The sequence below is a fragment of the Psammomys obesus genome, unplaced genomic scaffold (assembly GCF_907164565.1).
Source record: "Psammomys obesus unplaced genomic scaffold, mPsaObe1.curated_primary_1811, whole genome shotgun sequence".
Classification (NCBI taxonomy): Eukaryota; Metazoa; Chordata; class Mammalia; order Rodentia; family Muridae; genus Psammomys; species Psammomys obesus.
The window spans coordinates 4,067,757-4,080,514 of NW_026585691.1; the positions used below are offsets into that span (position 1 = coordinate 4,067,757).

The following is a 12,758-nucleotide window of genomic DNA, read 5'->3' on the forward strand; positions in this document are numbered from 1 at the left end:
GCATACCCAACTGACAGATATTTTCCTAGCAATGTGTCACGAACCACATAACCATAAAATACTTCCTAAACTTCTTAAAAGTCAAAGGGTTGGTTTTCTGATTAGTTCTACAAATGCTCCAAGATATCTGAATACTACACCAGGAGGTAAACCCTCTAGTCCAACCCAAAACATCTCTGCCTTAGTCAGATGACTAAGAGAGCACCTTAGCTTTTTCTTCTAAAAATCCTTAAGACTTTAGGTACATGTCCAGTGGAGGCAAAAGGTCAAATGCAAGGCAAAAATACTGCTGGGTAATTTTAAAATATGTAGTAACTTTAAAATGAGTGCTTTCCAAGCTAAACAGAGAAACCCTATCTCAAAAAAACAAACAACAAACAAACAAACAACAACAACAACAAAAAACCCTAGGAGAAAGGATAAAGGAAAAACTCAAGCTGCTCTCAGGATCCATGCACCGAGTCCTGCCTAGCTACTTTATCAGGTCATGAAGTGATCAGTCAGACCCACTAGTATTTGAAGTGCAGGATAAGTTTTTATGTCAGCTTGACACAAGCTAAAGTCATCTCAGAGGAGGAAACCTCAATTAAAGATCTGGCTGTAGGCAAGCCTGTAGGGCATTTTCCTAATTAGTGATTGGTGAGGGAGGACCTAGCCCATTGTGAATGAGACCACCCCTGGTGGTCCTGTATTCTATAAGCAGCTGAGCAAGCCATGGGAAACAAACCAATAAGCAGCACCCCTCTGGGGCCTCTGCATCAGCTCCTGTCTCCCAGTTCCTGCCCTGTTTGAGTTTCTGCCCTGAGTTCAATGATGAATTGTGATATAGAGGTGTAGGCCGAACAATCCCTTTCCTCTCCAAGTTGCTTTGGTCATGGTGTTTCATCAAAGCAATAACTCTAAATAAGGATCTCTCAGAGAGAACCCCAGAAGGTGCCTAATTAGGTAAGCACTAAGAGTGAACTGCTTGGACTGGATGTGCAGGGTGTGCTAGGCCACACCTTTAATCCCAGCCCTCAGAGGCAGAGGCAGACTGATTTTTTAGTTCAAGGCCAGCCTGGTCTACATAGAAAGTTGCAGGCTGGCCAGGACTATATAGTGAGACCCTGTCTCAAACTAAAACAACAAAAACAAAACAAAAGACAGAAAACTGCTTGCAGGGTGGTGCAAGCCTTTGATCCTAGCACTGGGGAGGCAGAGGCAGGCAGATCTCTGAGTTTGAAGCCAGCCTTGTCTACATAGAGATTCTAGGATAGCCATGGCTACACAGATTATCTCCAAAAATAAAGGTGGTGGTAGTGGGTAATAAGTGGCAAACGTTTTTGCAAAACACTTCAGATCAAAGCACACATTTAACAAAAGTTTATAAGAGGAAGGACACTTATTAGAGCTGTGACAAACAGTGATTAGATATTAACTCTTACATAGAAATAAATTTTAATTACTTACATTTACTTTTAATAACTTGCTGTTTAGTGATGAGTTTTCCAATAATTTTCTTTTCCTATGCCTCTCAGTTGTAAAGGCTGAGCTATTAAAATATAAACAGACAGTTAAAAAGACATTAATGAATACACAGTAGACTAAAGGATAAACTCAAGCTGCTCTCAGCGTCCAAGGCACAGAGTCCTGCACACAGTTCTGCCTGGCTGCTTTATCAGGCCATCAAGCAACCAGTCAGGCCCCTAGTGTTTGAAGTGAGCATAGGCTTTTCACTTCCTGGAAATCCACACTGCTCCTCCACAGCAGGTGAGGGCTAGATGCTACTTCAAACAAAGCTGGCTCACCCAACCACCACTCATTCAATCTACCCAATAAAAGCTTCAAAATCCAGAAGATCTGTTCCTCATGACAAAACAAACAAACAAACACCCTGATCTTACATGACTGATAAGAAACAGCTAGTCTCAAATAATGTGTCATAGTTCACTCACTTGCCTTAGTGGACTAAAGGAGTCTGAAGAATGACACAGCACAAGGACATGGACGTGTATAAGCTCAGTCATCCAATTTAGTTAGACTGCAAAGGACATTTCAAAGTAAATCCTAAGTACATTAGAAAAATCTCAAGATCATTTCAATTTTTTTTCTTAACAAAAATATTTTGCTTAAAATTCACCTCCCATCCTCTATCTCTTTAAAGTTAGAACCAGAAGAACTAATTTTAAAGAAAATAAAAATTACCATTTAACAGTACAGGCTTTAAGTTTGCCAATTCGTTTATATCATTTAAAATTACCAAAAACATATTTACTTTTCTTCCCATAACTTCCACATGAACTACTGTGTCTTTGAAACACAGGTCTAATATCAGTTGCTTCAAGCCATCTTGCTGGTGACAAGATACAGGGGCTAACTCCAGGATTAAAATACTATTTTACCAGTACTGAAAATGAGGAAATCATATGAACACTGTCCATTCGCTTAACGAACATGACTAATACCTTTTGGGTTGAAACTACCTAAATAAAGCATTTTGCTTTTAAAAATATGTTATTGTATTTTATTCTCAGTTTTCTCAAGATAGTAGGATCCCCTAGACCAGTAGTTCTCAACGTGTAGGTCATGGCCCCTTTTGAAGTTGAGCAACCCTTTCACAGGGGTCTCATTTCAGATATCCTGAATATCAGACATTGATAACTTAAAACAGTAGCAAAATTACAGTTCTGAAGTATCAACAAAAACAATGTATGGTTGGGGTGAGCACAACATGAGCTGTATTAAAGGGTCGCAGCGTCAGGAAGGTTGAGAGCCACTGCTCTAGTCCACTCTATCCAACGGAACAGGCACTCACCATTACATGTAGCTATTTAAACTAGAGTTAATTAAAATTGAAAATCAGTTTCTCAGTGACTTTTTCCGCACCTGTCTCTCATCAGACATAATCCCATGCTGCTCATCTCCAATTAAAGAACTAAAAGCACTTTGGAAAAGTAGCCAAAAGATGACACAAGTATCTAGACTATTTTAGTTCTTCTTTCCAGTTTTATAATTTATTCAGGCGGCAAGAAATGCATAAAAAAAAAAAAAACTTCAGTTCACAAAGACTTATAGTATTACAACAGAAAACATTTTTTCCTCTACGTCTATTACTTTGAAGTATTCTACTGGTTTACACTTAGAGCATCAAGAGATGCTCCAGATGGCAATTTTCACAATACTTTCAATGCACCAACCAACTGCCCAATAAATCAGATGGACCTGACAATGTGCGTGATCTGTGATGAGCCACACAGATTTCACTTAAGGCAGCTGGCATTACAGGGCCAAGCAGAATTGCCATATGGGATCCCATTTATCATTTTCAGTTCTAGTTTTATCTGAATAAGCAATTTGGATATAGCAAGACAAGTCTTCACAAATTCTTCAGTTTCTTTAGGGTCACAAAGCATTCACAGCTTTGTAATTTCAAGATCTATGTACTTCTTTGCCCCCAGCCCCCCAAAAAGAAAACAAACAAAAAACATACAAACTGAGGTCTTATGCTGTAGTTTCTTTGCAAAATAACACACTTTCAAAGATCTTTCAAAGCAGATCTTCAATTCAGCAAAAAATGTCCTAATGCCAGTACTTTTATAATTATCTTAATGTCCTTTTATGCTGCTCCCTTGCAACCACAAAATTCTTCCCTGTGAGTGAACTGAGTAGCTTGTAACTTTGTGGATAGTGACTTAAAAACAGGCTCTTAGACCTGGATGTGGCCTACATTAGTACTGAATGAAATACAGGCAGAGTTTAGATCTCTAACCCCAAGGCTTTGTCTATCGACATTTCAAACTGCATTCACATCATGATGGTTACAAAGCTCTCAAAAAAACAAACAAAAACCAACCAAACAAACAGAAAACCAGCCCACTGGGTGACTCTGAGTTGCCCCCCTTCCGGGACCACTACTCACTTTTCCAAGTTCTGTAAGTGTTCTCTCACTTTCTGTACCAAGCCCAGCTTGGTGTCATTGACCACAAAATCGTCACAGCGATAACTGCAAAGAAAATACTAGTCAGTGTCTGTAAAGACCTTGAGGAGTGTATCAGTGCAGCACTGAGAGGCCTGGCTGCTGCCGGCAGTCACAGGGCTCTATAGGTCACTGTGCTGGGCTGGGCTTAAGGAGGATTTGGGGTCCACAAGGGAATACTTTAAGAGACTTTTCTTAAAGCCGCGTGGACAATGAGCACTAGTGTTTTTTCATGTTTTTATTTAAAAACTCCAGTTCTTCTTTTGGAAATGAAATAAGCTATTACACGAGATACACTTTGTTAGTGGAGATACACAGAAAAGGAAACCAAAAGTACCCATTCTTCCCTGGTAGCATTAAGCCTCATACCTTACGGTGACACTTCTCAACCCAAGTTAATGGGGAGTTTGGAGGAGAAGAAACTAAAGTGAAAAGTAGAGAAAAGGTAGTTAACCTGTAGGGATATCTACATAGAAAAAAAAAAAAAAAGCATGTTAAACATTAAACTAGAAAGAGAATCTGATGAGTTGGGAAGACCTTCCAGTTCTAGGCTGCGTCTTTCAGTACAATGATGAGGCTTTGAGGGGGAAAAAAATTTTTAAGATTTATTTCTTTATTATTTACACAGCATTCTGCCTACATATGTGCCTGTGTACCAGAAGAGGGCACCAGATCTTACTATAGATAGTTATGAGCCACCATGTGGTTGCTGGGAAGAAAAAATGTTTTAAATATTTTTAAAAATTGATAGTCTATGTGGTAGCAAGTTGATAAGTGACTTCAAGGAATTACACAAAATAAATTTTGATTTGTGTATTAGCATTTAATTTTTCCTGGAAGAAGGTCAGTTTTAACAAAAATTAATTATAGACTAAGGGTTTTTTTAATTTTTGTTTTGTTTTAATATACAGCTTTGTATAAAACCATTTGTTTATTAAGCACCCAAAAAAATGAAAATAAGATTCAGAGCAAACAAAATTTTGAAAACATAGCAATTAGTAAAAAGTAGGTCATCTGTAGTAGAACCCCTTTCATATATGAAATTACTTGATAAAAATGAAAGTGACAAGAGAAAGTAATTTAAGACAACAATTACACACAAAATTATGGCGTGATTTATTCAAAGCAGTGAAAATTTAAGTGGATGTGCTGAGAGACTTCAGAATGTCACACACACTGTCAGTCAGGACCTCTCTAAGACAGTCTTCAAGTTCTCAGCATTAACTCCAAGCATCCCCACAAACATCCAGAGCGATCCTTCGTAACCCAGGACTGCCATTCTTTCTAAAATCAAGATGCCTGTGACAGGAGGTTTGATTATCCCTCCTCTCAATATAAATTTTAAGGGCCAAGGTTACTTTATCTTTGAAAACCTGGGTACCTCAGTGAACATTAAGCATTCCCTGAAGAACAAATTATATTTTCATTTTATGTTTCTGTAAATTAATGCATATCATTTTGATAAAACAGAACCCAAATGTTCAAACCAAAAACCACTCCAATTGCCAGCATTCACTAAGAGATAGATGCAGTTTAAGAACAACTTCAGATCACAAGATGCCACCACATGTAATCACAAGTAAACCTCTAACTGCTCTCGAAACATGGCTGCTTTTTTTAAAGAAATGATTTCAAATTAACTGGTTTGCTTCTCTTTTAGGTTTTTGTTTGTTTGTTTGGTTGGTTGGTTGGTTTTTATTGTTTGATTGTTTGTTTCCTGATACAGGGTTTCTCTGTGTAGCCCTACTGTCCTGTACTCACTTTGTAGACCAGGCTGGCCTAAAACTCACAGAGATCCACCTGCCTTACTTTCCTGAGTATTAGGACTAAAGGCGTGTGCCACCAACTCCCAGCTTCTTAAAGTATGGCTTTTGGTATGACATGGATTCAGTCTAGGATATAAAATTATATTGGTTAAAGTAACATTTTTATATATTGAAATATAAGACTTATTTGTAACCTTGTCCTGTTGTTGAGCCTCAAGTAGGTCAAGTTGCTTCCTCTCTCAATGAAACACTCTGCTTTCGTTACCACATTGTAGATCTGTACTAATGTGGCCAAACACCAACAGAGAACTGAGCTGACTTTAGGAAATTTCATTAATGTGTTTACTTCACAAGTGATGCACTGTCAAACCCTTCCCTATTAGCCACAGTTCAGCCTGTTAGGCAGTATTTTGCTTTCATCCTCAGAATGTGACAGTGTGCAGTGTTTGTATCATTTCTAGCCTTACAAAGAATACTACCAATCATATGTCAACAGAGTCAAAAGACATTCTTACAAAATGATGGAGAAATGTACTACATTTACATTGGCATGTGTGCAAACAGCACCAGTTTCAGGAAGGCCTAACTAATGACTGATAAACAAACCGAAATATCACTTAACTATAACCATTTTCAAGATGAAAATGAAGAATGAAGGGGCTGTAGAGATGTGTTCATACCCAGCATTCCATAAAAATGGCATGGTAGAATAAGCCTATAACCCTCGTATGAAGGAGTATGAGGGGTGGGCACAGAGACAAGGAACAGCAAGGGCAACAGAAGAGGGCTCTTAACACAGACTCTGGCCCCTAGATGCACACACAGGCAAATTCAGCTATATGTGTGCACATGCATGCAGACATCATTCACACAAAAAGAATGGGGAGAAAGTTGGTTTTTTTCAAAAGAGGGCTTCTCTGTGTAGCTCTGGCTGTTCTGGAACTGACTCTATAAAACAGGCTAGCCTTGAGCTCAGAGATTTGCTGCCTCTGCCTCACAACTCCTGGTGTGTGCCACCAGGAGTTTTTTCAGAATGAGCATAAATTTTAACATTTAGATAAAGATATACTATTGAGATAGAAATCAAGTAGAGATTAGAAGAAAAAGATAAGGGGCTGGAGAGATGGCTCAGAGGTTAAGAACACTGGCTGTTCTTCCAAAGGTACTGAGTTCAATTCCCAGCAACCACATGGTGGCTCACAACCATCTATAGTGAGATCTGGTGCCCTCTTCTGGTGTGAAGGCAGAATACTGTATAAATAAAAACTAAATCTTAAAAAAAAAAAATTTAAAAAAAGATATTTAAAAAAAAAAAAAGAAGAAAAAATAAATACCTAGAAGAAGGTATATCACAACTTAAAGAATAGTGATTGCAACTTGCTATGGCAAAAGCAATTAAAATGCTGTGTAAAAATTTTTGCAGTAATAAAGCACACAAGGAGAATGCTTCAAAAATGTATTTTAACATAAAAAGTTGCCTTTCAGAAAAAATAAATAACTGAAGAAATTAATCATAACCAGTGAAATCAGAAATTAGATAATGTTCAGGGGGCTTGAAGTACTAATGCCAAGTGATCAGCCATGAGATCATATACATACTGAGCCAGTTGTATTTATATATTTAGGAATACACACACACACATATGCAATGTATATAAAACAATTAAAGAAAAAATTTGAATTTGAAAGAGAAAAAAGGTGCTTCATGGGAGGGGGTGGAGGAAGGAAAGGGAAATGGGGGAAATAATGGGAGTATAGTTTCAAAACTAAAGCTATTTTTAAAAACAATAGGAGACACTGAGGTGGGTGCCACTTTAATCGCACTTGGAAGGCAGAAGCGGCAGATTGATCCCAGCCTTGTCTACATAGTGAACTCCCGGTCAGACATGGCTACACAGTCAAAATAAACATACAAAAAAGAAGAGGTACTACCCAGTTGATACTTCCAGTATACTTGTTTGTTTTCTAATGAGAGACAGAAAGAGAGACTATCTAATAAGAGGGGAGGTGGGGAGGAAGTGAGTAAAGGGAAGGGAAACACAATCAGCACATAAATAAATGATTATTAAACTCCTCATCTCTTACCATTTTTAAAATAATAGCTTTTATTTCTTTGAAATTATACTATCATTTCCCCGATTTCCCTTTCATCCCTCCAACCCCTCCCATTGCAGCCATTTTGTTCCCTCCCAAATTCATGGCCTTTTTTACTTTGTGTGTGTGTGTGTGTGTGTGTGTATATGTATTATATATATATGTGTATTATATATATGTATGTATATATATGCATGTATATATATGTATGTGTATATATATGTATGTGTGAGCGCACACGCGTGTGTATTATATATAATGTATATGTGTGTATATGTATATGTACATGTGTGTATGTATATGTGTACATATGTATATGTGCATGTATGTATTCCTAAATATATAAATACAACAGTATGTAAACAGGCTTCTGAAGGATAATAATAAAATATAATCTTAAAAAAACACTTTGGAATTGAATAAAACAAACAGAAGGAAAAGAGCCCAAGAGAATGCACAAAAAACAGAGACCCCCTCATTCACATACTCAGGAATCCCATAATAACACTAAATTGGGAGCCATAATATATTTGCAAAGGACCTGCAAGGTGAAAGAAAGAAAGACGGGGGGGGGGGGGTATATGTAAATAAAACAAAAATAATTAGAAAGAAAATGAAAAGCTGACATGACATTCTATAACAAGGAAGGAACCTCCAAAGATGCTGCTGAGTTTGTGTTCTGCTGGCCATCTACTGCTGAACATGCAGCCTGCCCTTACGAGTGCTTTCTTTCCCCAGTGAGACTCCGTGGAGGAAACTAAATTTTCATTTGCAAGTGGTTATCAATTGTATACTACTTCTGAGTTAGGAATGGGAGCATGTGTCCACTACTATCTCTGCTTTGGGGGCCCTTATGCAGACCTGTGTAGGTCCTGTGCATGCTGCTTCAGTCTCTATCAGTTTATTTGTTGTAGATCCAGTTGATTTGGAGGGCCTTTGTATCCTCCATCTCTTCTAGCCCTTACACTTTCTGCCTCTTCTTGTGAAGGTTTCTGAGCACTAAGGGACAGTGGGGTGGGACAGGACTTGATGGAGACATCCCTTTCTAGGGCTGAGTGTTCCAAAGTCTCTCACTCTTTGCATAATGTCTGCCTGTGGTCTCTGTGTTTGTTCCCATCTGTTGTGGAAGGAAGCTTCTCTGATGATGGCTGAGCAAAGCACTGATCTATGAGTATAGCAGAATGTCATTACGAGTCATTTTCTTATTTAACAGTAGCATTTAGTGTTTGGGCTGATGTTTACATTTCTCCTTTGGCAATGTACAGAGTACCTTCCTGTACCAAAGACACTAGCAGGTACAGGTGAAGACTCTCTGTAGAGACCAGCTCAACTTCTCCATGTTCAGTGAGTTGTGTAGGTGTCTCCAGTAATGGGGTTGTGGAGAGCACCTGTAGTCCTGGCCACAGCCTGGGTTATTTGGGAATTCCTATGGGACCTCTCCATTTTGGCAACAACTCAATTAGATATAAAACAACTTGGTACTGAAAGCTTCATTTGATGACAAGAGATGGCCAGTTGGGACTCTTGTCTCCCTCACTGGACAATTTCATTAGATTGCTTTCATATCTGTATATCTTTTATGGCCCCTTTTAAGAGCCATTTGAATGGCTCTTATTTTAGACCTCTCTCTCCATATGCTCTACCTTACCTCCCTCTCCCTTCCCACTCCTCACCTGATCCTCCTGTTCTAGCCCTACCCCCATCCATTCATAACTATCTATTCTAGTTCCCCTTCTCAAGGAGATCTATCTGCCCTCCCTAGTCCCTTATTCTATACCTCAACTCTGTGGTTCTATGGATTATAGCTTGTTTATCACTGACTTAAGAGCTACAAGCCCTAGTACATGAAAATGCAAGTGTTCCACAAAGTCTAGCTTAAAAAGGCACCTTAGAAAGGTCCCCTCCTAGCTTCTTTGCGACTTGCACTGAGAAACTGTGAATAGGTGAAAGTGGGCAAAATTCAGATAGTCTTCACTGCAAGGAAATCCAGAATTCAGTCTCTCTTCACATTCACAGCAGCCACCAACTATCTCCATCCACTGGACCAACTGTTAAGCCATTATATTCATACTTATGTGAGCTTTTATTTAGTGATTTTTTTTTTTTACTTCAAGTAAATATGAGCTCCACTTATAGCAGACTACTTTCCAGGTAAAGAGAAAGGCTCAATTATTTAGTGTGGGGGTAGGGGGTAGGGAACGAAATAAAAAACCAAACAAGAAAAATTAGGTAAATTGAGCGTTAAAAAGAAAACAATATTTACAAAGCATATTTGGGGAGTTGGAAAGACAGCTCTTCCAGAAGACTCTAGTTAAATTCCCATCAGCCATGATGGGTGAGCTCACAAACCACCTGTAACTCCAGCCCCAGGAGAATCCAATGCCCTCTTCTGGCCTCCACAGACACACACATGCATGTGAGACACACTTAAACAGATACAAACATATGCATATGAATTAAAAATAAAACTTTTTAAAAATTAGAACCATATTTGGTAACATCTGCAGACACTGGATAAGGAAATGGGTAAAAAAGACTGGTATCTTTGTTTCTCACCCATGATACAAGGAAGCATCTTCACTACGTATTCATCTCAAACCTTAATTCCTTGAGCTAGACTTAAGTAGTTCAGGGCTGAGGCTATCACTCTGTGGTAGAGTGCTTGTGCTTATCAGCAACTAGAGTTCAATCCTTGGCAATAAAGAAAAAAAACCTCAGCAGTTTTAAACCTCACCTAATCAATAGTTAATAAAATCCTACTTAAACATACAGTATGGTATATATACATACTGCCATAAGGAAAAGGGCATGTCTGAATGACTCTACTGTCACATAGTGAAAACAAGCACCATGTGGGATCGAGAATCTTATAAGGGCCCAAGTCATTTGTACTGTTAAATAGTTGAGGCAGGGTGTGTGTAATGTTGAAGCTATTCCCCACTCTGCTAGACAGTTTACGAGAGAGTAAACGTACAACGGTTTTTAACTGCATTCATTCCTGCTGTTTTTTGACTTGATCTCATGTGTTTCATGATCTCTGACCATTTGTCTTTCTCTTATTCAAATATATTCAGTATTCTTATTGTATTCAAGAGTTTCTCTTTTCACAAAATCTTGATAATGTGAGTCCATTTGGCGAACAGTAAATCTGTAAAACTAGATAGATACACAGTACAAAAATCTTAGGAGGAGAACAGTAAGGGCAGCACAGCACACATGAAGATACCCGAGGAGCCCCACAGCTCCTGCGGATACGTCACCCTTTCAGACCACCAGCCCTTCCATATGTGCCAAAGCCAGTTTTAATTAAAATGTTTTAATTAAAACAAAATGTTTTAATTAAAATTCTATTTTTTCCCATAGTCAAACATGTTTATTATTTTGGAGAGACAGCCATAAAACTAGATTTCCAGTACATAATAAATTCTCACTGAGAACCAAAATAAAAGCAACATATACACTAGGCACTCATTTTGGGGTATAGTTCCTTAAATACATTAATTTCTAGCTATAGTTAATAGTTTGCTAATTTTTGTTGAATAGTTTTTCATTTATTTGATTATTCTAAGTTTTCATAAATCGGCTTTCCTAAATTTTCTATTAATATATAGCTGCTGTTTTTTTATTAGAGCCTCCAGAATTTTCTAGAGATTTTATAACTTGAAAATACAGGTTTTGTTTCCAAAATTCATATTCATAAAAATATGACTAATTATTTCACTTACTATCTTATCTCCATAGCTGAAGCTGACAGGTAATATTTAATAACAGTAACGGAGCTATGTGTGGTAGCAGGAAGTGTTTCTGTACTAATAGAAGTCTCAGCATTTTATCATCTATAGCTCAATACTTTCTGTATTATGTTAAAGCACTGTTTAACAATTTCTTTTTTACTTCATTGTTAGTAGTTTTATTAAAAATGATGGTTAGTTTTCAATACTTATAAAATGTATTTTTAGTTTCAAGATAAAATAATATGGGGCTTCTTTTGCTAACAAATGTTGGCTAACTACAAGTGAAATTAACTTTACTTATTAATAGCTAAAATATCTTTTTGTTTGTTTTTCAAGGCTCTGTGTAGCCTTGGCTGTCCTGAACTTTCTTTGTAGACCAGGCTGGCCTCAAATTCACGAGATCTGCCTGCCTCTGCCTTCCTAAGTGCTGGGATTCAAGGCCCCACCTCTCTCTTGGCTTTAACACTCTAAGGTATTAGCATTTTCTCCCCTCGTTGCTGTTGAGGGTATTACGGAAGCTACTAATGCCATACATTTCACATCAGATTCTTGATGAAGAACATACACTCATCTGAAATGAAAAGGAACCATCATGCAAATGAAGTGACTTTGTGAAATAATGCTGAGGAGCAAGCATTTCATATAGTAAGCATGTATAATGCCACAGAAGAAAACATCCAGAATGCAGAAAGTACCATCACAAAGGGGACAGTAGATTTTTTTTTAAGATTTATTTATGTATATGAGTGCTCTATCTGCATGTACACCTGCTTGCCAGAAGAGTCATGAGTTCTCAGTAGAGATGGTATGAGCCACCATAGAAATGAACTAGCCACACTAGAAATGAACTCAGGACCTCTGGAAGAACAGACAGTTCTATTAATCACTGAGCCATCTCTTCAGCCTGACAGTAAATTTCTTAAGTTTTAAATTTCTTCTCATTTAAGCGCATAACATTTCAGTATTTACAAATATAACCAACCACTTTATTGTAAGTGACAGACACTGAAGAAAAAGCAAGCTGACATTCTAATGATTTCATGTTTCAAACTTCTTAAAGTTAAAATCCAAAACAAAGTCTTTAGAAGTCAAGCGTATGTTTAAATTCTTTTGTTAAATTCTAATGTCTTGGTCTCAAATATCCAATTATGGAAATGAAAGAGTACACTCAGATAAAATACCCATTTTCTGTTAAAAGCAGATAAGCAC

At 37.7% G+C, this 12,758-nt stretch overlaps 1 protein-coding gene across 2 annotated transcripts in view; it reads right to left on the reverse strand.

Annotated features, from left to right (window-relative positions):
- Positions 1 to 12,758, reverse strand: part of Usp3 (ubiquitin specific peptidase 3) — a 78,886-nt gene that overhangs the window by 33,202 nt on the left and 32,926 nt on the right. For both annotated transcript variants that reach the window (XM_055597839.1, XM_055597844.1), the window contains 2 exons: positions 3,899 to 3,982; positions 1,450 to 1,531 (listed from right to left, as the gene is read on the reverse strand). In XM_055597839.1, the coding sequence (XP_055453814.1) occupies positions 1,450 to 1,531; positions 3,899 to 3,982 (166 nt within the window). The remainder of the gene's footprint in view (positions 1 to 1,449; positions 1,532 to 3,898; positions 3,983 to 12,758) is intronic.